This window comes from Falco naumanni, chromosome 12 (genome assembly GCF_017639655.2).
Source record: "Falco naumanni isolate bFalNau1 chromosome 12, bFalNau1.pat, whole genome shotgun sequence".
In the NCBI taxonomy this organism is placed as follows: Eukaryota; Metazoa; Chordata; class Aves; order Falconiformes; family Falconidae; genus Falco; species Falco naumanni.
In genome coordinates, this window is record NC_054065.1 from 17,616,087 (window position 1) to 17,642,637 (window position 26,551).

General features: G+C 37.0%; 1 protein-coding gene across 3 annotated transcripts in view; it reads right to left on the minus strand.

Moving 5' to 3' along the window:
• PRKCE (protein kinase C epsilon) overlaps positions 1-26,551 on the minus strand; it is a 293,940-nt gene that overhangs the window by 141,568 nt on the left and 125,821 nt on the right. Inside the window, exon 1 of one of the 3 annotated variants that reach the window (XM_040612169.1) lies at positions 20,893-20,991. The exons of 1 other annotated variant lie outside the window; for it this stretch is intronic. In XM_040612169.1, coding sequence (XP_040468103.1) covers positions 20,893-20,923 — 31 coding nt within the window. In that variant the 5' untranslated portion in view covers positions 20,924-20,991. Of the gene's footprint in view, positions 1-2,908; positions 3,135-20,892; positions 20,992-26,551 lie in introns of those variants that run through there. One more of the 3 variants, XM_040612168.1, reaches the window with a different exon arrangement.

Genomic DNA, 26,551 nt, shown 5'->3' on the forward strand with positions numbered 1-26,551 from the left:
GCTGCTCCTTGTCTTGTCTATGAGTTGGATGAGGTACTCTGTTATTCGTAAATGCTCATATAATACCTTGAAATAGCTTTCAAATCACTATCAATACACTAAGTAACAGTTCATGAACTCACTTTGTATCATGACAAAGAATAGAGGTCAACTCCATTCAACAAACACACATACAGAACAGCCTACATTATACATTTCAATTATTCATCCACAGCCTGCTGATCTAATGGAATAGTTCTGCAAAGCAAACACAGGCTAAATGTTTGCACGTGCTCACTCTCATTTTTAACCAGTAAAAGACAGGAATTGGAATTAATTTCTAAAAAAAAGAAAAAAGATGTATTGACTCTGCAAGGTATTATTGGATTTTTTACGTCTTGTGTCTTAGACTGATTAACATGCACAGAGCTCTGTACTACTGTAACTAGACCATCTTGTTCTTAAGAGTTCATCGAAAGCTCATTCAGAAATCTTTCAAAGATATGAGGAGGGTGAGGACTATTATGGTTAGATGAATTATTAATTCCAAGAAGCAAAGATCCATTACAAGTACCATTCCTCCTCCTCTTCCCATAGCTCATATTCACAAAACCCCAACTTCCTCTTCCAGTGTTTCTCAGTCTGTTCTACGTCCTACTTTATTTGAGAGCCACATTACACTCACACACAGAGGTATCACTGCCAAAACCTGTTTATTATCAGTATTGGTATTCCTTACTTATCTGTATTTTAAGAGAGCTTATGGGCTCAGGTTTCATGAGGACTCCCAGAAGAGCTATCAAACCAACTTCACCTGCTCACACCTGGCAAGAAAATTATGCTCACTTCAGGCAGATTCCAACTCAGCCACGGGACATACCTGCAGCACCTCCAGGAGGACCTCATCGCACTCTGCACACCCATGTACCAGGCACACAATCTGAGGAAGGCCCGAGATTTGCCAAGGCTTTTACATGCTTAAACCATTTTGTTTTCAATGGTCTTTGGGTTCCAGAATGCCCTCTGATATTAAATCAAAGCGGTTCAGGTGAGCAGCTGCTCTGTGTGTGGCAGCAGGCAGTCACAGGAGCTGTGCCACACTGCTCATGCCAGAGTCACCATGAACCACTGTGCTCCCACGGTGACATGGACCTACCACTGCTGCCCAGCCCTGCCACAACAGTACCACAAAATAAGCTGACAAGCAAACTAGCATCTTATAGTCAGAACAAACAAAGTCTAATTCTTTCTTTAGGTAGGAAAGGAATTGTTCTGAGATCTTCCCACAATGTAGGAGCAGAATTAAAGCAGCAAAATAAAAAGGAAGGATGGCCTAATGGTTATCAACCTAACTGGAAAAGGAGGACATAGTAGAAACAAGGATTTTTCTTAACAATTTATAAGGATCTACATTTGTCACTATCTTCCAATTAAGTTATTGGTAATAATAACTTGCACTTCTGTAGCATTTACAGTCTATGAAAGTAGTAAGTATTAGGCTCTTTTTGCTAGTGGATAACTTAAGGCTAACTGCAGCTGGAAACACAGCCAGACAGTAAGAGAATCAGACTCTCAGGCACTAGGCTTTCAAGTAGATTTCAGATTACTAATAGGCACAGGGATTGCCACTAAGTGATATTTAGTTGCTTTGTTCTTGGTTTTCCATAAAGATGACTATCTGCTAGTCTACACAATCTTATATATAAACATACATTTATTAAGTTTGCATATAATGACTGCTGTTCATCTATTTAAAAGCTATGCTGTCACCAGCTATTTAATTTGCTCCAACCTACGCTCTCAATAGCAAGCACGGTGACCACAGATTAGACAAATAATGAAAAAAACAGTCTCTGTTTCCCCCTTTTTAAAAATGTTATCTCAGAGTTGCAACCACTATCTGACTGGCTTGGCCTTGACCAGCAGTGGTCTTGGCTGGCATTGGCTCTGTTGGACATGGGGGAAGCTTCTAGCAGCCTCTCACAGAAACCACCCCTGTAGCCCCCCTGCTACCAAGTCTTGCCATGCAAACCCAATACAAAGCTTTAATTACACATCAGATCTCTTGCCAGATCCTGCATGTAATTATACTACCAAGCAAATCCTTGTTGCTGCAGACACAATCACTAAAACTTTGGACAAATGCTTCTAAATAACATAGCTGTGAAAATGTCTGCACCAAGGCACATGTTTATGTTATACTTCCACCAGTTTCGAGTCTTGTACAGAAATTAAGCTTTGTCTTAAAAAAATAAATCCCTTAAATTGTATTACACATACAAAAAGTGAAGTTCTTCATGTGTGGGCTGCTCTCTTTGAACGCTCTCTCACATAAACCACTGCACAATTCTCCTAAAACCAGACACTTATCTCAAGAAAAATAGATGTGCCAAATTAGTTTGTATGACTGTGAGCAAAAGCATTTTAAAATAAATGGTATTATTTGCTTAACTGCCAGAACTATATTTTTTGTTATGATAATCATTCAATATTCCACTTTCGGCTTCCCAATTCATAGTTCACCAATATCTTGGGTTTAATCAGAAGCATCTATGGTATTATTGTGTCATTAATAATTCTACTAAAAGCACCAAAACCTAGTTCACATAAACTTAATTTACTAAACTCATTTATACTGCCAAGGCAGTCAGAGGTCCAGACAAACAAAGTGAAATACTCTATGGCAGGTCATTAATTTTAAAATACTGTCAAACCATCCTCAGTCTAGCTTTCATTATTAATTTGCAACCAACTGTTCCCTCACTTAGCTGTAATCTTTCATGGAGGGCTGTTTTTTAAACAGAATACGGAGCACTAACACAGAAAAGTAATGGGAGCCTTCTTTAAGGAGTCATCTTTTTAAAATTTCCTCACATCCCACACTCTGAAAACTCATCCCCACAACAGATAACTTTAAGCTTTTTCTTACCCCTCAGCGGTAAACAACCTTGCCGGTCAAAAAAGGGAGATCCACAGCTCACTACGAATGCAGAGGAGCGATGGGGGAGATCCTCTGCTCTCTCCTGCTTCCTTGGGTGGGAAAGGAAATTGCTTGTGATTTCTCTGGCAGACAGGAGCCAGCAGAGACAAGAAACTGAAAAACCTGGCTTGTCTTCCCCCCTGCCTGCAGTGCCCTGCATCAAAGAATGCTGGTGGGGTGAGCTGCTGAGGCAGCTGCTCCCCAGGTCCCCTCAAACAAAACATGGTGCCCACAGAGAACTGCCTGGTCAGACAGGTCAGACAAAGCCAACAGTCTGCTCTGCCGTGGGTTGTCCTGTACGGCAGGGGCATCCATCCTTTCCCTCCCTTTCTCTCAAACTCAGAAGACCTGACAACTCTGTCAAGCACATTTGAGAATATCAGCAACACCTACATTTTGGTCAAAGATGCCATATACCATGATGTGAAATTATATATTATTTCCAGCAAGACCTGTACATTGGTACATTACCATCTACTGTTGAAGTTTTACAATCTCTACTACCAGTCTCTACATGTTGTGCTTTTGATACCACAGTGTTGCAAAAGAGGTGCTGGGTCCCCTATATGAAACATACACATCGATACTTTATAAAAAAATCTTTAGGTAAATACTCTCTTGGATACTCAATTTGACATAAATAGTAATTTTACTTTCACCAGCTTTTAGAATGTCTTTTTTTAATATCTTTAAAGGTATTATAAAAGGTATTACAAAATACATTTCATAGAACAGAAGATACTCACTTCTGGCAAAAGCAGAAACATGAAGATTTCACCTTGATATTGAACAAAGATCTGATAAACTACTCGGGCCTTCTGAAAAACAAAAAGTTTTGCCTCTTCCAGAGAAAAAACATAAGAGAACTTCCAGGGTTAAATCTATTAACCAATCTATTTAGTACACAAACATGATGCAATTGGATATAGAGCTAGAGCTAACAATTGGATGTATCACAGGTAATAGAGCAGGTGTGTGCATGTACATATATATATGCTCACATACACAGCACCAGCACGCCAGAAATACATAAGGTTTTATTCCTCTGTCTTTCCTCCTCCATCCCAAGTCTGCTAGAACAATACAAAAGAAGTATTAGCAAGGTTCCACAAATGCAAAACCCCAAACATAACTATGTAAGCCTAAACCAATTATCTGCATACTCATTGCATAATGATTACATTTAGCATATGCAATACAAAAAATCTCATGCAGTGACCTTCAAGACACTCACAAAACAACAAGGCATTCTTGATACTGCTTATTTTTCAGAGTATAAGGTTTTCTCCAATGTCTATAAGGACTGCATGCCCAGCATGTTAATTCCTCTACGTTTTATAATTATGCTGCCAATTAATGCCATTTAAAGAGCAAATATCATGAGAAAAACATACAAAATAAGATTACCCACAGAGAAACAGTTACACTATTTGACAGTTTTTTAATTCTACCCTTTTCTTCTTCTTCAGCAGAACATTAGCAAGTAAAAGTCCGTATTAATAAAAAGGAAGAACCACACTGTTGTTTGTACAAGTATGAGAAGAATTTGAAATGCAGACTGGATTGGATAAGGGTAGCTCTAGATAATCTGGAAGTGTTCAGAAGCTAGTATATTCCAAACAGTGTCTAAGAGTGATTTTAAAGGAAGGTATTTAAACAATTGTGGCCTGAACACCTAAAAATCCCTGCCAGTTCTTAATGCAATGAAACACATGTCTCTTTATAGGAGGAGGGGAGGTAAATTACACAAACACGCAGAAGTTAGCAGTACTACCAGTGTAAAACTTTTTTTTTTCTTTTTAAAGAGCAGGTGACTTTTGGAGATGAGTATCTCTACCCATATTTGGGCTTAATTCTTGTTATTTATGTTCTGACCATCTGGTCTATTTGACCAAATCTGGGAAAAACTGCCTTAAGAACATACATGGAGAAAAGATGCATAATTAAAACAGGTAAGCTGTATTTCTTATGTTTGCAAATTACAGAGAGGGAAATTTTACTACTAGTGGCAGTGGAAAATAATCAGAACTGTCTGCATGGGGTTTTCCCATAGTTAGATAAGATTTCCCCTTCTCTCCATTCCAGCCAGAAATATATATATCAGTGATCCTGTCCCTGTGCTAGGGCAGATGCTTAGTCCATCTAGCTTCAGCTATCTCTACCTCCTCTTTTATCAGCTTTTTATCAGCACCAGGACCTAAGATTATACAAAAGGATTTCACAATGCATGATGGTATTCTTTTAATATTTTCAGGTAGACAAGAAAATTGACCCAAACTTGCAGTCTTTTCCATCACGATAATTTTGCCTTGGACTCTGGGATTTGGCCAGACTGCCAGGGTCTGATTTCGTTAAGCTTGAATAGTCAGCAAAACCTAGTTTATGACTATGTGGTAAATTGCTTGCTTTATTTGCATAATAAGCAGATCATAGCTAGAGGAGGTTAAAGATGTCATTACAGACAAACCAGGGTTTATTAAACATAAAAAATACCAGACAAAGCTTCCTACCCCATTCTCTTTTTCCCCCAAAACTACTTACCTAGCCTACTTAAATTCATCATAAACCCACATTTAAATTTCTGGAATACTCCAAGAAAGAATAAAGACTTTCAGATGTTTCTCTCTGAATATATTTTAACCTGGTCTTCTTGTTTAATGTATTGCAAATCATAAAACCTGCATAGACAGTAACCCAAGCTACAACCATTGAGCACACACCCCCTTCTAATCATCACTCTGCCTTCACACAAACCTTACAGGCAGTAACAGCCCCACCACTGCTACCTGCGTGCTCCTTAATGTTACACAGACAAAGCCAGCTGCAAACATTACCCAGAACACACTAAGGTGACACAACTGATGCACTGTGTCAGCTTATTGCTAACCAGGCATTTCAATTTCTTTCATAGATTGGCACACTTAACTAACATCTCTCTTTGAAATAAAAGCTTTAAGTAAAGGTTGATAGAAGAGAAATAGTTGTGCCTTGTTTTAACTAATATTATTGCTGGAAATATTTCATTTTATTTTTAAACTGATGTTAATAACACATTGAATGTTTCAGATGAGTGAAAAGATAAGAAGCATTGCCATGCTGACAGACTGGAAATGGCAGATGATGACAAAGCAAATACCCCAAGGAACACAGGAAAAATTTACCAGCTCTTCTATGAAAGTTAAGCTTCAACCACAGCCACAGACCTACTGTTTTGCCCCAACTCTGGGGACATTAAATTATGTTCTGCATCTCACATCCTTTAATTAAGCAGTAAAGCAATTCTCTGACCTAACACCTTTGCAACTGTTATTTAAGGATATTAATGCAGAAATGGATTTTTCCTGCTCAAAAAGTGATAGTATTTCTTTGCTTTATAACCTCTTTAGTGCAAATGCTATCTTTTTGGCTTTCTGGTTTTCTCTTTTCATCATTCTGATGCAATGGAGTCCATGCTTCTTAGAAACGCTCCACAATATACGGAATAAGCCCGAGTAACAACTGGTGTAAATTTAGTACTACACCAAGTATGAGGTGATCCCAAAGCATTCAAACATTTACCCATCTCTACACTGATAAACAAGTAAAAGTCAATGGTAAATCTGCTTGAGTATTCAGTGACATGGACACAGGACTTCCAGTGAGTTTATCTGCCAACTTCCCAGAAAGAAAGGAGATACATTGATATTATAATAAAATAAGGCAAGCACTGCATCATATCCACATAGAGAGAGATCTTACCCAAATAAATAACACCTATAACCAGACTTACATATAGAGTCCCAGAAGGGAACCAAGACCTCAAGCATAACAGCATCCATTATATCAAATTTACTGGGACATAATTTTATTTTTGAGACAATCATGTGACACTATAAAAGCATTGTTCTCTTAGTTAAAATAGTTGACAGTTAAAATAATCTCAAAGAAAGATACACTTTGGCTTTTCTGATTATTTCTTACACTTTAAATGAGAAGAGGAAGCTTCCTGCTATTTTTCTAAAAAAAGTCTTCTATGATTTTTATTTTTAAATTTTTTTTTATGTCACTTACTTTAAAAACTGTAGAATGATGAAGAATTAGCTAGAAGGAAAACTTCATGAGTCCCACTGAAGCAGTTTATTCTGGAACACCATTTATAGAAATGCCATTTTGTCATTTTTACCCTGAACAGAAACTGTATGTGATATTTCCACCCTTATACAACTGAACTCATTATACTGTTTCCATAACAACAAACAGCAGTACATGAAATTAGATCCCAATAAGATTCTGAGAAAATTAAGTTACAGCCTGCTAATGTGTCTCTTAGAGACTCATACAGTGAATGAAAAACCAAATCTGCAAAGCTGGCAATGTGGGTACCTAATAATAGCGGTACAAGAGGTTAATATCTCATGAAGGGAATCAAGGAAAAATTGCCTTAGCCTATACCCACTAGGTAAGAAAAATTTCTGTTTGCCACAGAGGCTGTACAGATGGACACATTTAACTCAGTGTTTTATCCCAGAGTTGCCCAAATAGCTGCTTCAGCAAAAAAAGAGTAACCGCACCATGGGGTAGATTGTCAGACAATAGCTTGTCAGTTGGAAAGTTTCTTCCTAACTCTTAAGGACTCCTACAGTCCTTCCTTTCTGTTCCAGATTAATACACACAACTGAAGTCTTTAAACTTTTATAGTTGTCCATAGCTGAAGACTATATACAACTAATTTCTTTCAGACGCTGCTTTGATTTTGTAAAACAAAACTAAAAGCAGTGAAATGAGTCCATGACTGACCTGTTCTCAAAGGAACTTGGTGTTAACCCAGCACCTAATGATCTCCAGTGCTAAACTCTGTTGCTGCTCTAACTCAAATAATTTTAACCTCGCAGTGACCTGTAACACCATTGCCCCACACACAATATAGCCAGGCGTAAAGTCTGTTCCAAACTAGTAGTTAAGGGAAGAGACTTCTTTCCTCACTAGAGCCTGGTTTTGTAACTGTTCAATGATGACAGATAAAAGCATATCTAACAATTTTAATGGAATTTAATAAAATATTGCTACAAACTCACAAGACAGTCACAACCCTAGATCATGCTACTTCTTCCTCTTCTCCCCCATCCTTCAACTTCCAATGGCAAGCAGCTGTACAGCATTCCTCTGACTCAGAGGAATGGAGAAAAGAATGATGGAGGTGCCTAATCTCAATAAAAGGCATCATTCTTCAGAACCACTGATTTGCTTCTGGTACAAAGCACATACAACTTTTAATACAGGAAGCAACACCTTGCATGACTGTAGTGGTTTAACCTCAGCTGGTAAATGAGTACCACGCAGCTGCCTGCTTACTCCCTCACCCAGAGGGATGGGAAGGACGATTGGAATGGAATGCAAAACTTGATGGTTGAGATAAAAACAATTTAATAATTGAAATAGAATAAAAATGAAAGAACACAGTAAAAACGATGACAATAACAGTTATAATGAAAAGGGGGAGGAAAAGAATAAAATCCAGAGGAAAAGGAAGAAACACCTGTTGACCGATGCCCAGCCAGTCCCTGAGCAATGGTTGGCCTGCCTCGGCTAACCCCCCCCCCCCGGGATATATACCAGGTATGACATCCCATGGTATGGAACACCCCTTTGGCCAGTTCGGGTCAGCTGACCTGTCTGTATCCCCTCCCAATTCCTTGTGCCCCTCCAGCCTTTCCACTAACAAGGCCTGAGGAACTGAAAGGTCTCACATCAAAGCCGAAACACAGCATTGCACTAGCTCCTAAGAAGATAATTCTATTCCAGCTGAAACCAGGACAATTACATACCTATCTACAGGCCACTAGTACATGAGGATGGCAAAAAAGGAAAAATTCAAAACCTGACTCTATCATAGCCCAATGGAGCGCTTTGTTTCAGATACCTAAGACATCAAATTTTCAACATTTGAAGGATGTAAACTGGTTTCCTAGAGAAAAAAAATATCTGAAGCTTAAGCTAGATAGTAAGATTTTTGCGGGCAAAGTCTCTTCAGGAGATTTTAATCGTCATTCATAATGCTTTTTTACACAGCCATAATAAATAGTGACAATGCAGCAGAGGAGTAAATGGATATCCTGGGGAGAGACCAGCATTCAGAATATTTGTCTGCAGGGGACACACAACTAGCCAAATTCAAGGACTGAAATCCAGGCATTCTGCCATAACTCACATGGCCTGAAGACCTAACAAAAGCATAAATAAATAAATAAAAATAACTGAAATAAAGGACACTGTCAAGGCCAGAAAGTCTAAAATTAGCAACAGTAGCCATGTTTAGGTTTGCATTACACAAGTAATTGCCAGCCACGGTCTCTTGTGCTGGTCAGGTTACATATCAAAGCAGATGAATCCTCATTACTATACAGAGACAAACCATTACTGTCTTTCAGCACCTGCTTTCTTCTCTGATTTGAATGAACAAGAAGGCAACAAGGGCAGAGCGTTCATGCTTCTGTCACAACATTATTCCCACTTCAAACCAGATGATGTAGCGCTGCACTAAAGGGACACCTTATTAGAAGATATGCCAGACATCTTTGTGGGACACTGAACTGCCATAGCACTAAAATCTTCATCTACACCCTATTGCAAAAAAGTTCTTCAAAGCATAACAATCCAAAAGTTTAGGAACAGAAACCAGATTTCAAATACATACTTTACTTATTAAAAATCTGATGCATTAGTTTTCTTGCAAGAACCAAATTCCATTGTAAAGTTTCCATCATCTGACTGTGTGTTGCTCCTGAACATCAAAAGGACTAATCCATCAAGTATTTGCTCTAGTCAAAAATAATCCTACTGCCCTAGTAATGTTCACAAAAATAGAGGCCTGGTCTACCAAAAATTTTTGTAAGCATATAAATTTGAAATACAGTTCCCTCAGTGAAGGATCCGATAATCTGCAAGAACAAATATGTAGAAATGATCCATGCTCTGAACCTGTTATGATGACCACAACTGTGTATTTTTCCTTAGTCCTCATAGGAATAGCAATCACAATATAGAGTAGTATATAATATGCATTCACACCAAAATGCCTTTTATGAGTTTACCTATCCTGAATAGATTTCAGTAGAACAGCTTACGTGTAGGTATGTAAGTACAGAGCATAACAAAAGTGGTTTTCTTTTAGGCTGAAAGCCATCTTCTGGGATAACTCACTCCACGATGAGCCCAGGATATCTAGTCAGTGCATGTGAAGGACAAAGAACTTCCAGCATTCACATTTGAATCACTTTTCATGGTATTAGGAAATGCTGTCAGTCACCCATATCTGGATGGAAGTGTGGATTATGAGCATTTTCCAAAAAATTCATCTTTCAAGTACTAAATACAGAGTAGGGTTAGCTTCTAACTTCAATAACCCAAATGCAAATTTCAGCCTTTAGAAAACAAAGACAGCAAGGTATCCTTTGGTGAACAAGACTGACATCGAACAAGAAATATTCATCAGCAGCACATCAAAAACCTAAGTGCTTGTGGTCCAAACAGCTTTCTGTACAAGAACAGAGTGGGTCACTGCAACTGATACACTCCTGTCACTTAGGCATGTGCACCAGTCAAGCTGGGTAGGACAAGGCGGAGCACTTAAGTGATACTACTTTTGATGTAACCTTACTCATTTTACAAAAAATTGTTTCTTCAGTCTAGTGAATAAGACAGGAGAAAGAGTAGCTGTTACTCAGTAGAGAACCATATAGGCATGTGATTGCCTCATTGGTTCTTCAATAATACAAGGTTCCATTAAAAAAAAAAATAGTTTCTACTACTTGTAAAATAGATAACCCTCCCCAACTGATTAGATATGAAGCCCAAAGGTCTCTTCAGATAGAAAGAAAAAACAACAGATTGTTGTAAAAATAAAAAACACCACACAACAAAGTGAACCAAACATCACCCCCTCTCCCCTGTCCTCACTTGTCTTACTGCTTTAAGTGTCAAGTCCCAGCAGTGACAACTTCATTATGATTTCAAATACTTTCTAATCTATGATCACTGATACAAACAGCAGGCATATTCTTGGATAAAATGCTGGCAACTTGAGTAAAGTCAAGATCTGTAAATATCAGCACTGTTACCATTCCTCCTGTAGGATTTCCAAAAATAGGCCACTTGCTTATTGAACAAAAAGTGGCAAATAGCTTGATAAGTTTTCCAAATCTTAAAACAATTACAGATAATGAAGCTGAAGTTTTGATTTTTGTATAGTGGTTTCAAACATAAAAATAAACAGTGTCACTACTTAATTAAGGTTACTTTAGTCCTGTGGAACCTTTGAGAAAAAGCAGTACCTAAACAAATAAAAAAACCCACAACTAACCTACAAAGTAAAACCAAAAGAATAAAAAGGCCAAAGCACTTGAAGTTTTTCTTTACATCCCCCAAAACTACCACTGGCACTCTTATACTGTGGAAGTAATACTAAATCTCTAAAGGTTATTAACTTGACTTTCTGTTCCTAATAACCTTAATCTCAGAAAACACACTACAACTTCCACTTGCCTGAAGCACCCATAATTACACTGAAAAGAGAAATAAACTTTATTAACAAACTGCATATTGTACTATGAGTGGCACTGACTTTTTCTACCTCTTCTTTGGTAAGACCCAGAATTTGCTGATGGGAAAGATGGATGTTTTATTTTTAAAGTTTTATTGAATATAGAAAGTATTAATACTTAAAACTTAACCTGCCTTTTCATAAGTGCAGTAAAGACACCCAGTGCTGCTACCACTTTTACACATTTTTGGACTTAATTATGTGCCATCAATATTAATGTCATTTGCTAAGAATCATCTTTCCAGTAGTTTCCTGTGCTGCTACACTAAAAATGATTAAGTCTAGCAAAGAAGCTGTAGAATAGGTAATATTAATACTGCATTCATCTTGAAAGCTACACATCAGCAAGCTGGAAAAATAATAAATGCCAATAGAAAAGGTACTGCTAGATAATAAATTTTTATGGCAAGAAATCAAAATCCTATGCAGAAGGGCATTAACAGTCAATGAATTACTTACAAGACTTTTGAGAGCAATCCAAATACCAACAGTTAAAATTAATTCAAATCCAGTGAGAATGTTGATGAAGTAAATTACAACTCCACACATTTTACCAGCAGGAAGAGCAAGAATAAGAGTAGCATAACCTCACCGTCTATTTTAATGTACGTTTTTTTAATCCGTTTTCTTTAATTCATAGAATGTAAAAAATATAGGACCTTTTTTTAAACAAACAGCTTTTCTCGTCAAGCACAGAGTTGTTTTGATTCTCAGAAAAAGATTTATTGAGCTCTATCTGAGAGAGCAGAAAGAAATAAATTCATAACTTTCAGAAATTTTGAAGCCAAGTCTTCTCCCTTATGGTTTTTTTAACAGCAGTGCAGAAATTAATGCTGGTTTAGTGAGGTTAAAACAAAAGCAAAAAATATGCTTTTGGAGAATTAAACCTAAAATATATGCATGCAAGTTGGTACGCATCGATAAAGTTTCCTGCAATTTTAATGAATCTGGAATTCAAAACCCATAAAATTAAAAATAAGATACTTTCAATTTTTGCTCCAGAGCAACCACATAAGAACCAGTTAGACTGATTCTAAGAACTGTAGAAAACAATAAAGAAGAACCTCATTCATCTTCAATAACAATTTTGGTCATGGGTTCAACTGAATCTCAAATCAATCCCTGTTCCCTGCAGTACTCATTTAGAAATGATAAAGTACTTAAATAACAGGGCACAGAAGAAGTTTGCTATAAAAGCTGCCTATAGTAAAACAGATTTGAAAAGATCTATTAGCTGTAAATATAAATGCTGAATATGTAATTTAATGCAAGTAGTATTGTGTACTAAGATAAATAATTCACTGTTTCCTGGGCTGTCTCCTCAAAATGTATTTGCAACTGAACGACAGAAATTACCAGCTCTTCAGAACCACCACAGCTTTAATGGTATCTTGGAGAGGAAAACTTGTGCTAGACAACCTCTAATCAGCACGAACATGATAATTCCTACAGGCATGGAAGAAGAAAGCTCTCTGATCCTTTTTGCATTTACTTTTTGTTTTCCTAGTGCATTATGTGCTAGTGAACAAGGTAAGAGGGCAAGCCTCGTATGCATTTGGCGTAACTCCTCCAAGTTCTCAGGCTTGGACTTTATAAAATGCTGTTTTTTACACTGAAATCTATGGGTCTGTATGCAATTTCTAGATATGACAATATTTTTCCTGTGACCAAATACTCTGCTGATTATCAGCCATATTGGCTATGATTTCTGGTGACTATCAAAAGTGGTTGCTTCTTAGTTTTACTGGAGTGCTCTCAAACTTTTCTCAGGAAAAGTTTACAGAAATATATTCCCTAATGGCCATTACATATGCTTCTGCTATACTCTTCAATCATTATACTACTACGGTAACTAATGGTAATTTCCTGATGTATAGAAGTCTATCAAAGACTTTGCTGTCCTCATTCCAGGACTATTCTGCATGTGAAATAGTTATAGTAACACATATATCAACAGAAAAAAAACATACTACAAACTAACTTGTCTAACAATATTTTAATACTTCTAACACTGCTGCTCTATCCCTTTCTTCACATAATTTCATATTTGCTCATTATGCACTGCAACATAGTTGGTCATGGAGCACCACCTCACGTGGGTGAAAGCCTGGCGTGCTAATCCAGGCCGACAGCCTGCTTGTATTTGATAGCTGAAGTAGGGCTATTTTGCTCCTTTCCCTCCCCAAATCCAAGGCAGAGGAATAAGGAACAGGTAAGGGAAGATCTTCCCCCAGTCATTTCATCTTTCGTGGAAAGACTACTAAAAATATTCATTATGCTTAAAATACATAAGGCCTTCCTAAAGCTAGAGAAAAGCCAAACCTCACACTTCCATGAAACAAACTTCCACTTACCAGGAACACCAGTTGATGAAGTTTTAAGATTTCAAGGTCAGACAGAACTTTAAGGGTGGAAATGAAAGTCCTGTGGATTTGCAAACATGACTAAGCAGATATGGTCCATAAATCATCTCTCCTAAACCCTAGTTACCTGAACTATGATTTCTCAAAGTAGGACCTACAAGCAAGTTAATTCAAATTACATTTAACTGAAATGAAGGAAGCAATTCACACCTCATAGCTATTGTTTCAGGCCCTCTTGTAAACTCAGGAAACAATTTCAACACTTCTGAAGCTCTTTCCATGTTTGGAATGTTTTCTTTTCAATTATTTGAAAGGCCTCAAAAACCTGTAATACAAATGTGAACATGAATTGTGCTTTATCTAGACATTCAAGTGTTCTGCATATTTGACCTCTGTAAATGTGACTATCATACAAATAAACACTATGTTTCCACAAACTTCTTGCTATTTTTTACTCGAGGACCTCAAACTTCTTACCATTCTAAGGAAAAACACCTCCTATATTACTTCTGTGTAAATCAAAAGACAAAACAAAACCAACCCAAACTACCTAATTTTCCATCACCTACTTTTTTTCCCCTTCAGTATCTAGAATGTTGCTCTTAACTTCTTTTACTGCTAAACACAGAACAGAATTTCACTTCATGTTTCGAGTTTTACCATGAGTCTTTCTAGTTATCTTACGACACATGTTCCTTGTTTTTTGGTCTTTCCCAACACATTATTTGCCACCACACACATTCAGGAAGAGCAGAGAAGAATACTCATTTCCAACAGTACAATCAAGCATAATTTAAATGATATGAAGAAACATTTGGAATTTTTTTGCATGGAATTGTATATCATTACTATGGCAATTTAAATCATGCATAGGAAGTACACATCTTATATTTCCAGAAATTCATTGTATTCTTCAGCAGTCAGCTCTATTAGACTAATGTAATAACACTGCTAGCCACCACACATAAGTCATAAGTAGTACAATTGGATTTCTCTGCTTATTGTGTTTTCAATTTGAATAATAGCTATATTATTCAATTGCAAATATCTTTTTTGTCTAAATACTCTTGTTATATTTAGTTGGAGCTGGGACAGCATCATCAAACAGTAAGGAGAAATTAAGTAGCCTGTTTCTATTGTATTGGTATACAAACTCCTAGATTTTGTGAGGTGCTTTACCTTACTATAGCACTAAAAAAAAAAAAGTCTGACCCCTTTACGCTACTGTTATGAATAGTACAGTCAGCAGAAATATTTTGAATTGGCAAAATTAGTCTAAATTTTCCCAAATGTTTAGTTGCCAACTTTATAAGAAAGAGAGCTTTGTAGTGGTCCAAAAAGGACGGCAAGTACAATGTAAGTTGTTGTCTACGTGGAGAAGCAAGCTGGAACAGCTGTTCCACAGCAGCTCCCACAGCAGATGCTCTTATTTCAGAAAAAGTGCTTTTTTACACATTAAGAAAGAGTACAAGCCAAGGCACCCTGAGGCTTCGGCTGTGTGGAGTAATACAACACTCATAAAGAGTCAACGTGAAAGAGTCACTGTTTTTCAGTACATACACTGGAGTATTTCATATGGGTTTAAACCCCCCTCCCTTTCCTTTCAGACAGTAGACAACTCTTAAGCGATTTCTAGGGATTGATCAGGTTGAAAAATATTGTAGGTAAGAGAGGCACCAGGAGTTGAACAGAAGATTACTCAACCATGTGATCCAGGAGATGATTCCAGCATGATTTCGGACATCCCATACAATATTGCTGCAGTGAAGTAGTTCATCTGTAGAGGGAATCTTCTAATGGGGGAAATCTTTAGGTTTTAAGATACTGTGTAGGAAGGCCAAAAGATTTCTGTTTTAAACAGAAACAGAATTCCGTTATTTAAAAACAATAAAAATAAACCTGGGTGTCGAACAAGAATTTAAGTGCTCATACAAAATGAGTCTAAAATAGGTAAAAAATAAAGATGACTTTGTTTTTCAAAAATAGAAGTAGATTGATTTTTGCTCTGCAATCTAAACAAAGTATACTGACATTTCAGTTTATTTCATTCAGTGTTTATATTGCCATTTTGTCTCTTTCCTTCCCCCCATTTGCCACTGAAGTAGACTGAAATAGAGGGTAAAGAGGAAAGAATTTAAATTATTTAAGCCTTTGTCAAAAAAATTAACTTCATTTTTTTTCCCCAAAACCGACCGCCCTTAAGATGGGAAGAGCTCATTTGCTTTTATACAGTAACTTCCATAAGTATTTGATTTCTTTTTCTTCAGGTAGTGAAATCACATATATACATTTTGAATGCAAGAGCATCCAAAGGAGAAAGGCAGCACAATAGTCCTGTCTATATCTTAACTAACATTCTTATTTCTCAAAATGGTTAGCCCTTCTAAGCACCTGAAACAATAACCAAACTGAATCCCTTTGTTTTTGTTACATACAAGTGTTTTTTCTCTGCCTTGATTTTTATGAAATCCTCAAACAGAAGAGCCCTCAGAGCATGGGCTGGGACCATACAGGAAAACAAAATATTAAATGTAACAACGGAGGGTTGTATTATGTACTCCTCACTGCCAGCAAAGGCCAGGGCTTGGGCTGTGGTTGTGGTTACGTCCCCCTAATAAGCTGGAATGACCTTAGGTGGGGTGGGTTCATAATTCACATGAATGGGTACCTCTTCCCCAAGACCTTGCCATATGCACATACAAACCAGTGATTCGGGCAAATAACATTGCAAACAAGTGATGCGTATGGGTGGAAGGGTTTCAGAACTTTTATTTAAATTGCATTTATTTCAGAAAACTGGTAGTAATTCAAGAAGTAATGGAAATTATTACCAGAACTGTGACTGATCGGACTTAAACCAACTGCATGCAAGAATAAGCATGTACTTCGGGGTTTTCTCACTTTGGCAGCAGGTTAGTAACCATCTTCATCTTTTATGTTGTTCTTTACAGGGACATCTGTAGATGTTGGAGCAGCCACCAGAGGGCTCCCACATTTTTTACAGATTTTACCTTAAAAGTTTAGAAAGCAGAACTGAAAGATGGAAAATAACAGACCATTACAATGATCTTAAGATACTTGGTAGCTGCAGAGGTTATTTGAGAAAAGATAAAAATCCCCAGATTTTAAAGGCTGTTTTAAAGCCCATGTAGCACTAAACAGAATGGGTCAGAAATTGTGTGCAACCTGTAGACATTTCAGTGAAATGAAAAGCCTGATTGCTATGTCACCTGGCACCCTGTCTCTCTAGAGAACACCTAAAAACTGGGGGGAAAAACAGACTACAAAACCCCACCACAATAATGCAAACTTCACAGAGAAGCCAACAAGGGTCTAAATTTTATCCTCTGAGAACCAGTGCTTCCACCTGCAGAAGGAAATTTGTCTTTCCATAGAATAAGGGTAAAAAAAAAAAAAAAAAAGTACAAACCAAAACCAGTACAAGTCTGAGCAAAGCTGAGAAATCACACATGTACACTCAGATATGGCATTAAAGTAAATACAATTAATTGTTTTCCAGTTCACAAACTGAAGGGAGCTGTTTGGTGACTGTAAATATGGAAATCCACGTGAAAGGTCTGAATGACAAAGCTGCACTCCCTGAACTCCAGGTGTAGGGTGCTGCGGGAGGGGCGATAGGGAATCTCTGGAGCACTTTCAGGTGAAACAATTCAAGGAACTGGGATTAAGAGGGTTGAGCCTACAGTAGCACTCACAGAAGCTTTCACTTAATATTTAAGTTGTAGGCACAGCCATCAGAGATGCAGCATGGAAATTATTTGTCCAACAGCAACCATGCCGTTTGTTGCAGAGCACAGAAAGCAGTAACATTCTGGAACAAGTTAGGACTACTAGCAGAAAAAATAGCTGAAGGAATAAATTCCTTTACAGCCATATATTTATGGTTCACTGTTTGGGACTAATGAAGGCTATAATTCAACATTAAAATGGATCCTGTACAATTTAAAACAATTTTTAATAAAACCATAATAAGATTGTGAGAAAGCAGAATGACTTGCTCATAAAGGCATTTTTAACTCAGGTTGCATTCCCAGCTTTGCATGAAAAAGTTCTTTATCAAAAACAAAGGCAGAATGGAAGCAGTTTGTAAGGTGGAGAAGCCACTTCCTAAAATTTAGATGCAGAATTTCATAGAAATATAGAAAAATAAAAACATATTTTGTTAAACTACTTACAAGACATAGAAGCAATTTCTACCTCATTATTAAGGAGAAAATTAAAATATACGTGCATGTAAGAACTAAGGAGTATAAACTGTGATACAGTGCAGTGATATTAATTTAGTGGTCCATCAACTGCAGAGTGTGGGGAAAAAAAAAGGTTGAAAAATACTCTAGCACCTGTATGTTTATATCCCCACAAACCTGGCAATCAAAAAAGGGAAATTCAAGTCATGAATGAACTTATGAACTTACAAGGTCTAGCCTCAAACTATACAAATACGATTATGAATCAAAATTATCAAGGCAATGACAGACAGTAAAATATCTGAATAGTATTACCAGATGTTACAGAGGAGTACAGTAATTCCAGATAAAGGTGTACAGTATTTTTTTTAAGAGTAGATACAGTTGCAAATATCTCATGCCTTCAAGTTTTGGTATCACTAATGATACAGTCATAAGTGGTACTGAAATTCGATGTAAGGATTTCTGACTGATACCAAGCAGAAACAAAAAAATACTCCCAGGAAGACATGTAGTGAAACAGCAGGTAATAACGTTAGACCACCATCAGACCACAACTCTATGCCAAGTGTGAGACACCAGCTTCAGTAAGAGGATGTTACGAGATGGAGTAAGTTATCAGTGCTGTAAGCTTGTATATTTGGTGACATTTGTAGCATCTTAGCAGTATTCGGAAGAAGCAAAAGGGCCCTTCAAAATTCTTCTAGAACAGAAAAGAGCCATAATACACCCCACTAATAATAATAAAAATGTCTAACATCTTCAAAATAAACACAAAAGAGTATTTACTAAAGACTTAACCAGATCTAGTAAAGGTCACACCTAGCAAAGATATTTAACAAAACACACACACAGAGTTATGTAACATCATTCCTTTGTAATTTCAAACTCCTATCTAAAACTGGTATGTCTAGTTTCCTCTGAATGTCCCTAGTGCAGTTCTCTGCTGGCATGGGACTTGTGGCTGACAATTTTCAGCCACACTAGTCTCATTTCAGCAGTGCTGGAGTAAGGGTCAAAATAGGTCATACACTGGAAAACTAGTCACAGCAACTGCTTTTTTTTTTTTTTTTTCCGTCTGCTTTTCCATAAACAGCAGAGAAAGTTGGCATTAAGCCAAATATTTATTTATAGACAACATTTATTTTTAGATATTTATTTTAGTCACTGGAGAACAATTGCAGCTAAATGTACTTATTACTATCTGGAAATCTATTTTTTGAAATATCCTCTGTCAATGTAAATTTTTTGTCGCTCTCTCTAACCATATTTTGCCCTTTATGTGCATTTTGAGTTTATTAATCACATTTCCATGGCATCTGGAAGCTGTGTGATTTTCCAAAGTAAAAGACATGATACTGAAATCTCTCCCTTAGGTTTTATGTTAAAACAACCCCAACAACTTAATTGCATTGCACACTGGTTTTCTTAAGTAAACGCCAGAATAAGAATCAAGTCTCAGGATTTTGTACTATGACTTGAGTGAGGCGGTCATTGCTAGTAGAACCAAGTTTCTTACAAACTCTCTGCACAGTAACCTTGACCTAGACTTTCAATTCAGAGCCATTTGTTTCCATGGCCTAATGAGAAAGGCTGTGGCTTTAAGACCGTGTTTGTTGCATGAAATGAAAACTGTGCATCCTTTTTTCAGAGGCCAGAGCTTTTTTACTGAATTCACACTTAAAATTTCACGCTTCTGTCAAGGATTTTTCTCTTGCTTTATAACGCAGCACCTTTTTCTCTTTACATTTTCTGCGTCTTTCCCCTTGCCCTCTTTCATCTGACTGATTTGTCCCACACTCAGGACAAGGCCTGAACTGACCTCAGACTCCCTACATTTGCCAGTTATTTATTGACATATGTTCAAGTCAACCTCTGTAAAGTAAGAAATTTTTGTTTACCCTATTCTGCAGACCAATAACTGAGCCAGAGATTAGATGATTATATATTACAAGCACTTGTGCTTTTAAAGTCCATAGTACCAGCACAATGTATTTCAGTCAGCTCTTACATTTCAGCTGTCAGCAGAGATTTTTCACAAGTTTCTATGCTGCTTACAGGGCTCAGAGGGATGTAGCCATTGCACTGAAAACAGGCCCGAAAAGGCACACAACTGTGGGCACATGCACAAATTGGCTTAACGTTCTAACTCCTCACAAAACCTTCCCAATTATTTTTCCTCTACAGAAAAGAGGGAATCATAAGGACAAAAACTCCCAGAAAAAACGATTCAGAGATCAGCAGTTAAAATCACTGAGTATGCAGGATGCCAGACAGCTATCCCAGCTTTCTCAAGTTCAGAGTGCTGCTGCAGTAGGCGAGAAGTGACCTATTAGCTAGCTTCTCATTTTCTTGTTCGACATTTGATATTACTTTCTATTGAAAAGAGGACATAATTCCTCACCTTGTGATCCACTGGTTTTACAATATTTCAAACAATGCAGCAACACCAGCGTCTTTAGAAGCATTGTGTGGGCAGAATGCAATGTAAGCTTTGTACAATTGTTTTCCGCCGCAAATGCCGTAATGGCTTTTCCATTATTAATGATAACTTAGAATGTTCCAAAATGTTGTAAGGTGGTTACTGGACCCATATTCTACCCAGGCCATTAACTGTTTCTCTGATTATATCAAAATGCATCTCAATTCCCCATCTACCTCCTTGCTACAATTGCTTCATTAATATTCATAAGATCCAAGAGCTTTATATTGATTACCGCATCTAATGGACTCATTACGCAAAGTCATCGTGACCTCCAAAGCAATTCTACTTTTGTGACTTACCTAGATGCTTGCTCAAAATATTTTGAGACATTGGTACTAACGCAGAAACAAGCAGCGCAGGATAAAACCCACCACAGCATCTTTAACTGACCGTAGTCTGATAGGATGGACTTTCTCCACACCTGTATGAGATGTCACACGACACTAAAAGCTTTGTCACATTATCCCCAACTGAATAGGAGCCCTTGTTATCACACAGCAGAAAGAAGTAGTTAATATTAACTGATCATTATTAACATTCATTACGGAAAATCAATCTGATTGTGCTATAACCTCCTGCTGCAGTCAGCTGGGTTATTCTGATATTTACATAATATTGACTTCCCACTAACCAAAATTATGGCAGTTATATAACATCTTTCAATGTCATGGTGATTCTGCAAACAAAATCTATTCCGTTTATCAGCATCAAGGTACAAAATAAACACATTTTGCAAACAGTTTCTAACGGCCAATCTTTTACTGCTTCATAGGTCCAACATTAATAGTGGCAAGCATTCTTGTTTGGAAAGATGAGAACAGAACAGTACAGCTAGAGTGTGAATTAATCTTTTAGTCTCAAATTTAACTTTCCTGGAAGAATTATATTCAATAAGAACTCACTTTAAAAAAAAACAAAACAAAACAAGAAACACAAAATCACAAGTAACAACTCTCCTTTTCATATCTTAAGAAATTGAAAGAGTGAGAACAAGACAGTTCGAAAAAATCTAAAGTAGAAATTAGAAATAATTTGTTAAACTACAGAAATAACTGACAAGAATGAATGTCCTTGAAGGGTGGCAAGTACATAATCAGTTGGATTCTGAAAAAAAATAATAGTATCTTTAACTCAGAACCTATCATCTGGATTCAAAAGTCATTTAGTAAAACGTTATTGATACAACTGTAGCTGCTCCATTATAGTTAACTATAACATCGTTATTGGCATGTTTGCTACTAACTACATATGACTAAATCAAGATGGAAAAATATTAGTACACATACTTTTACGGGGTTGTGTCTGTCCCCCCCTTCAAATATTTTTTTATGGATCAATCACTGTATATGTCAAAGTTTCAATGATTGCCAGGCCGGCTCTCTTCTGTACTCTGGAATGTTTCTCTGTCAAAAAGTAAAGTTTTCATTCAAATTTGGATTTAGTATTGAAATGTAATTTGAAGGCTCCTAAAGTAATCTAAACATATTATAAATTTTACATATATATATATGTATATTTACACAGAAGATTAGCAGATTAATCTCTTCTTTAATGTGAACATATGGTTAAAGACTTTCAGACTATAAGGGCACACTGGTTTTAGACTGGTCCACTACGAGTGTGTTCAAGCAGAAAAGCTTTTGATTACATTGCTTTAATCTTCTTTACTGAAAATTAATCTAACCCAAGCTTCATGTATTTCAAACTGAAAATTTTAGTATCTGGAAAAGGTGAAACATTTTTATCAATCTGAAATCCATTCAAATGGTAAGACTGAAGAAAAACTGTCAGCCATAGTCAGAAAGTAAAAGCAGTAAATTATTCTACCTTAGCAAGTGCATCTATAGCTAATCTCCTTGGTTAAAAACATGACTCATGTAGCATTCTCATCGTTAGAAGGAAATACAGCAGAATGTAGGCATCTTTTATTGAGGCTTGACTTTTGTTGCATCTGAGACTTAAAGTAAAGACAGAGTGAGATTAGAGTAATATTTGGCATATTTTATGCAGTACTATACCTCCAGAATCACCTGAAATGGACCTAAAAGTGACACAAACCAAAATACAGTTTGCCATAATGTCTGCATTTTCATTCCTCACATTGAAAGCAAATCTACATTATGCTGCAGGATAACCTTAAAACATGGTTCAGAAAGTGATTGCCTAATTGGAGTTATTCATAGGTACACCATTCATATTTGGGCATGGCGTAAAAGCCCAAATATTATCTTCATTCAGAAATTTCTATTTTTGGAGCAATATGATCTAAAAGGACAACATTTTTCTCCAGAGACAGAACCAAAATTAAAAATTCAAAGCCCTTTCACACTGTTCTCACTCTGTTTCACAGCTGAAATACCTGCCAATTAGCAACTCTGTCAGCAAAAACTCAACAGTGTAACAATTTCAAAGGTAGAACTAATTAGGAAGGAAGCATAATGAGCCCAAAAGATATGACTTCAAAACTCCAAACTTTCAGTTAGTATTTAGGTGCATTTTTGAAGAACATTTACATGTATGAACCAGCACCTTTGATTTACAGAACTGCAAAAATTCATTGCCCAAATGTAACTGATACAGATGTGTTTGCTATTTATCACACTGTAGTCACTCTTCACACTTCGATACAAAAACACTAACTTATATAAATGATTGAATTCCAATATCCTTATCACAGCTTAGTCCCTGCCATCCCAAGCAGTTATAAAGAAATTGCTGAGAGCATGTGGAGGGTTTGTAGGGAAATCTTCAGCACGTGCTTGAGCAGGGATCACAGAGGGCTGAACAAATTAGCAGCTATAGACAGGGAGAGGGTGGGACCTTGTTCTTGAAGCCAGTCCAAAGGAGGAAACAGCAGACCATGACTACGTAGCATAACTATGTGCTGCCTCCTAAACAGGGCAGCCTCGGAAGACTGCGGTCAGCCAAGGGTAAAGGTGCTACTCACTCTTAAGGGACTCAGATCTTACCCTCAAAAGTTAAATTTCATTGCACACAAAAAGGCAAGTACAGTTTATTAATTTGTTTTGAAATGAAGTTTCTTAAGTTATTTTTTCTAAGTCCTAAGTATTAGTCATTTTTTTCTCTAGGATTTAGACAGGCCTATTTATTGATTGTCCTTCCTACCAATACTTTCTAAAATTTTAATTCAAGGCACTTTATTCTCATCATAAGTGTGTGCTAAAAATCTAAATAGCTGCCATATTTAATTCTAAATGTAAACCCACTCTGCATCTGCCTCTGATGCTACCATGCCCCTGGGCAGAAAGGCTCCAAATGTTTGGAAGCTGTGATGTTAAATGCTCTAAAAACTGGCAGCTGTATGAATGAAGTTGCCTGACTTCATTTTGCACCTGCTAAAAGGATTTCAGTCTCTGACATTTCTTTCAGCTGCTCCATGAACACCAGTAGAATAAAACCAAGACATACATACATTCTATGAACGGTAACAATAGGAATCAAGAGAAATAACAGTGTACTTCAAGTTACAGTAAAAAACGTTACTCCATTTTGCTCATCCACGATGACCTCCGCTGTGGTAGTTCTGCTCAGCAATTAGGCAATCACTGATTCACCTGTAACTTATTTTCCCTCCCCCATCCCTCTGGGAAGCAATGTATCAGGCAAAAGTAACAAAGGCGACCAATTACAAATTGAAGTCCTGTTCCACAGAACCTGAACAGTCTGCAACTTAGTTCTGTGTTTAGTCCCTTGTAAAGGTAGTGAACACCTGTAAAATCAAGTTACACAGGTTCAGTTGTAAAGCCCTGCCTACAACAGCACCACAGCAATGAGCTGCCAAGGTCAAAAATGAGCTCTGAGATTCAGCATAAAACCAAACAGGATCTACCAAAACTTTTCCAATGGTAACAATGGCCTTTGAAAAGTTACCTATGTGGCCGAGATCTTTCATCCACCTAAAACCAGATACTGTTATTGCAAAGTACCACCTACAGTCTGAATGTAACAATCAAAAAGTAGAATTTATAACTGATGACATAACACAAATTCATCCTGTTGCCTTTAGTATAATAGGTTCTAGACATCAAGATCACTTGGTCCTTTGAATAAATGAGCTGTTCATAAGAAATTAAAACCTAATCAAAATATTAATGAGTCAAAAATTCAAATGAGGTTAGATTGTACAGTCATCACAATAAATTTGATTGAATAAATTAATTTTGCACAGATGCTTTTGGTATGCATTCAACCAATTGATTAAATTTATATTGTGATAATCCCATTAATCCTAATCTGTAGGGGTACCACAGAAACTTCATCCTATTTCAAAGATTTTTTTTTCTTTTGCTATCACAATATGCATGTACCGAAATAACAAATACCGTTACCAAAAAAAAAAACAAAACCACACCCAAAAAAACCCTACCAGAAATCAGCTGAACTTCAATAGGGAATGATCCAAAACTCCCTCAAGAATAGAATTGGTGGTCTTGCTAGATAGATGCTCCATAGAAAAACAGACTGGTTTTGTTCCCTGCAGATGTTTTTTCTACGAAATGGACAGGTCAAAACCCTAGCAACAGACCTGCTTCCTAAAGCTCTCAAACATCATCTGCTAGAAATCACAATTGTAGATCCAATACTTGTATCTTATGAGACAATTATTTTTAGAGTCTATGTGAGGTCTTCAAGATGGGGGTGGATGGATCATTCAATGTCAAAGACTGGACTAATACACCGAAATATAGGTTCTCATTTCAGTGAAGTATGGCAAACTCTCAGACTATTAAGCCCCTCAAATCACAAGAGTGCTCAAAAGGGGCACAAGCTTGATTTCAAGCCACAGGCAAGAAGGCAAATTGTAACCACCAGGTCCATCCCTGACAGCAAAGTGAGGAATTAGCAGCTACATGGTGCAAAGAAAAGGACTGTTACAAACAGCCTGCATATTTAAATTACATGTGTTTTGACAGACTTGAGGTCAAAGAAATACGCATTTTTTCAACAGCCCCCCTAAGAAGAAAAAAAAAAAAAAAAAAAGGCTAGAAAAACAACAGGTGAAATAAATGGAGATGCCCACAACAGAGAGAAGTGCTTCCATAAACCCTGGAATTCCCAAAGTCTGCTTTCATACCAGTTTGAGATGAACTCTCTGGAAGCACTTCTGAACCCTCCATGAAGACTCTCCCTTCTCTACCAAGCCACTTCTTTTTCACTGTGCATATAGGAGCATAATTACCTTTAGCACTTCTCTTGCTCCATCACATTTGAAAGAAGCCAACACGTTCCCAAAAGAAACAGTATCCTTTGCTAGGAATGATGGGACACAGACACAGAAAGATGAAATAGCTTTGAAGTTCTTTCCAGGTGGAGCATATGCTGGGGCATGGAGGAAAAACATGCTAAACATCGTGAGAGAGAATAGGTCTGAACAATTTGGACTTACATAGAATATTTCTTTGTCAGTACATCCTTCGAGATTTACCATAGTGTCATCACAGTGCTTTTGAATAGTATGTACCTGAGCATGAAGAGTTTCATATCTCCTTTATGAGTTTCTAGCACCTTCTAAAAAAATCAGGAAGTTTCTGTTCTATTTTGTCGAAATGCAAAGCTGAGTAGAAACACTACTTACCAGAAATTCAGCTAAAAGCACCCCACACTACTTAAGGAGATTTAATTAAGATGACTTATTTATTTATTTATTCTATTTTGATTGACAAAGCACCTTTTGGAAAAATATCAGGGAGAGGATGGGAAATCACATTTTTGAAAAAACTCTGTATATTTTCAGAAGCTTCCATGCAAGATATATTTTTGTCAAAAACTCTCACAGAAACAAACAAAAAAAAAAAGTTTCCTGTCCAGTTCTGGCATCTTGCCTTTCAGTGACTAATAATAATAGCCCCGTAAAAACAGAGCGCATCACACAGGATCCAAGTGTTTCCTCCAGATGCACCTGCAGATGTCCCTTTGCCTTGTATAAGGAAGAGTACT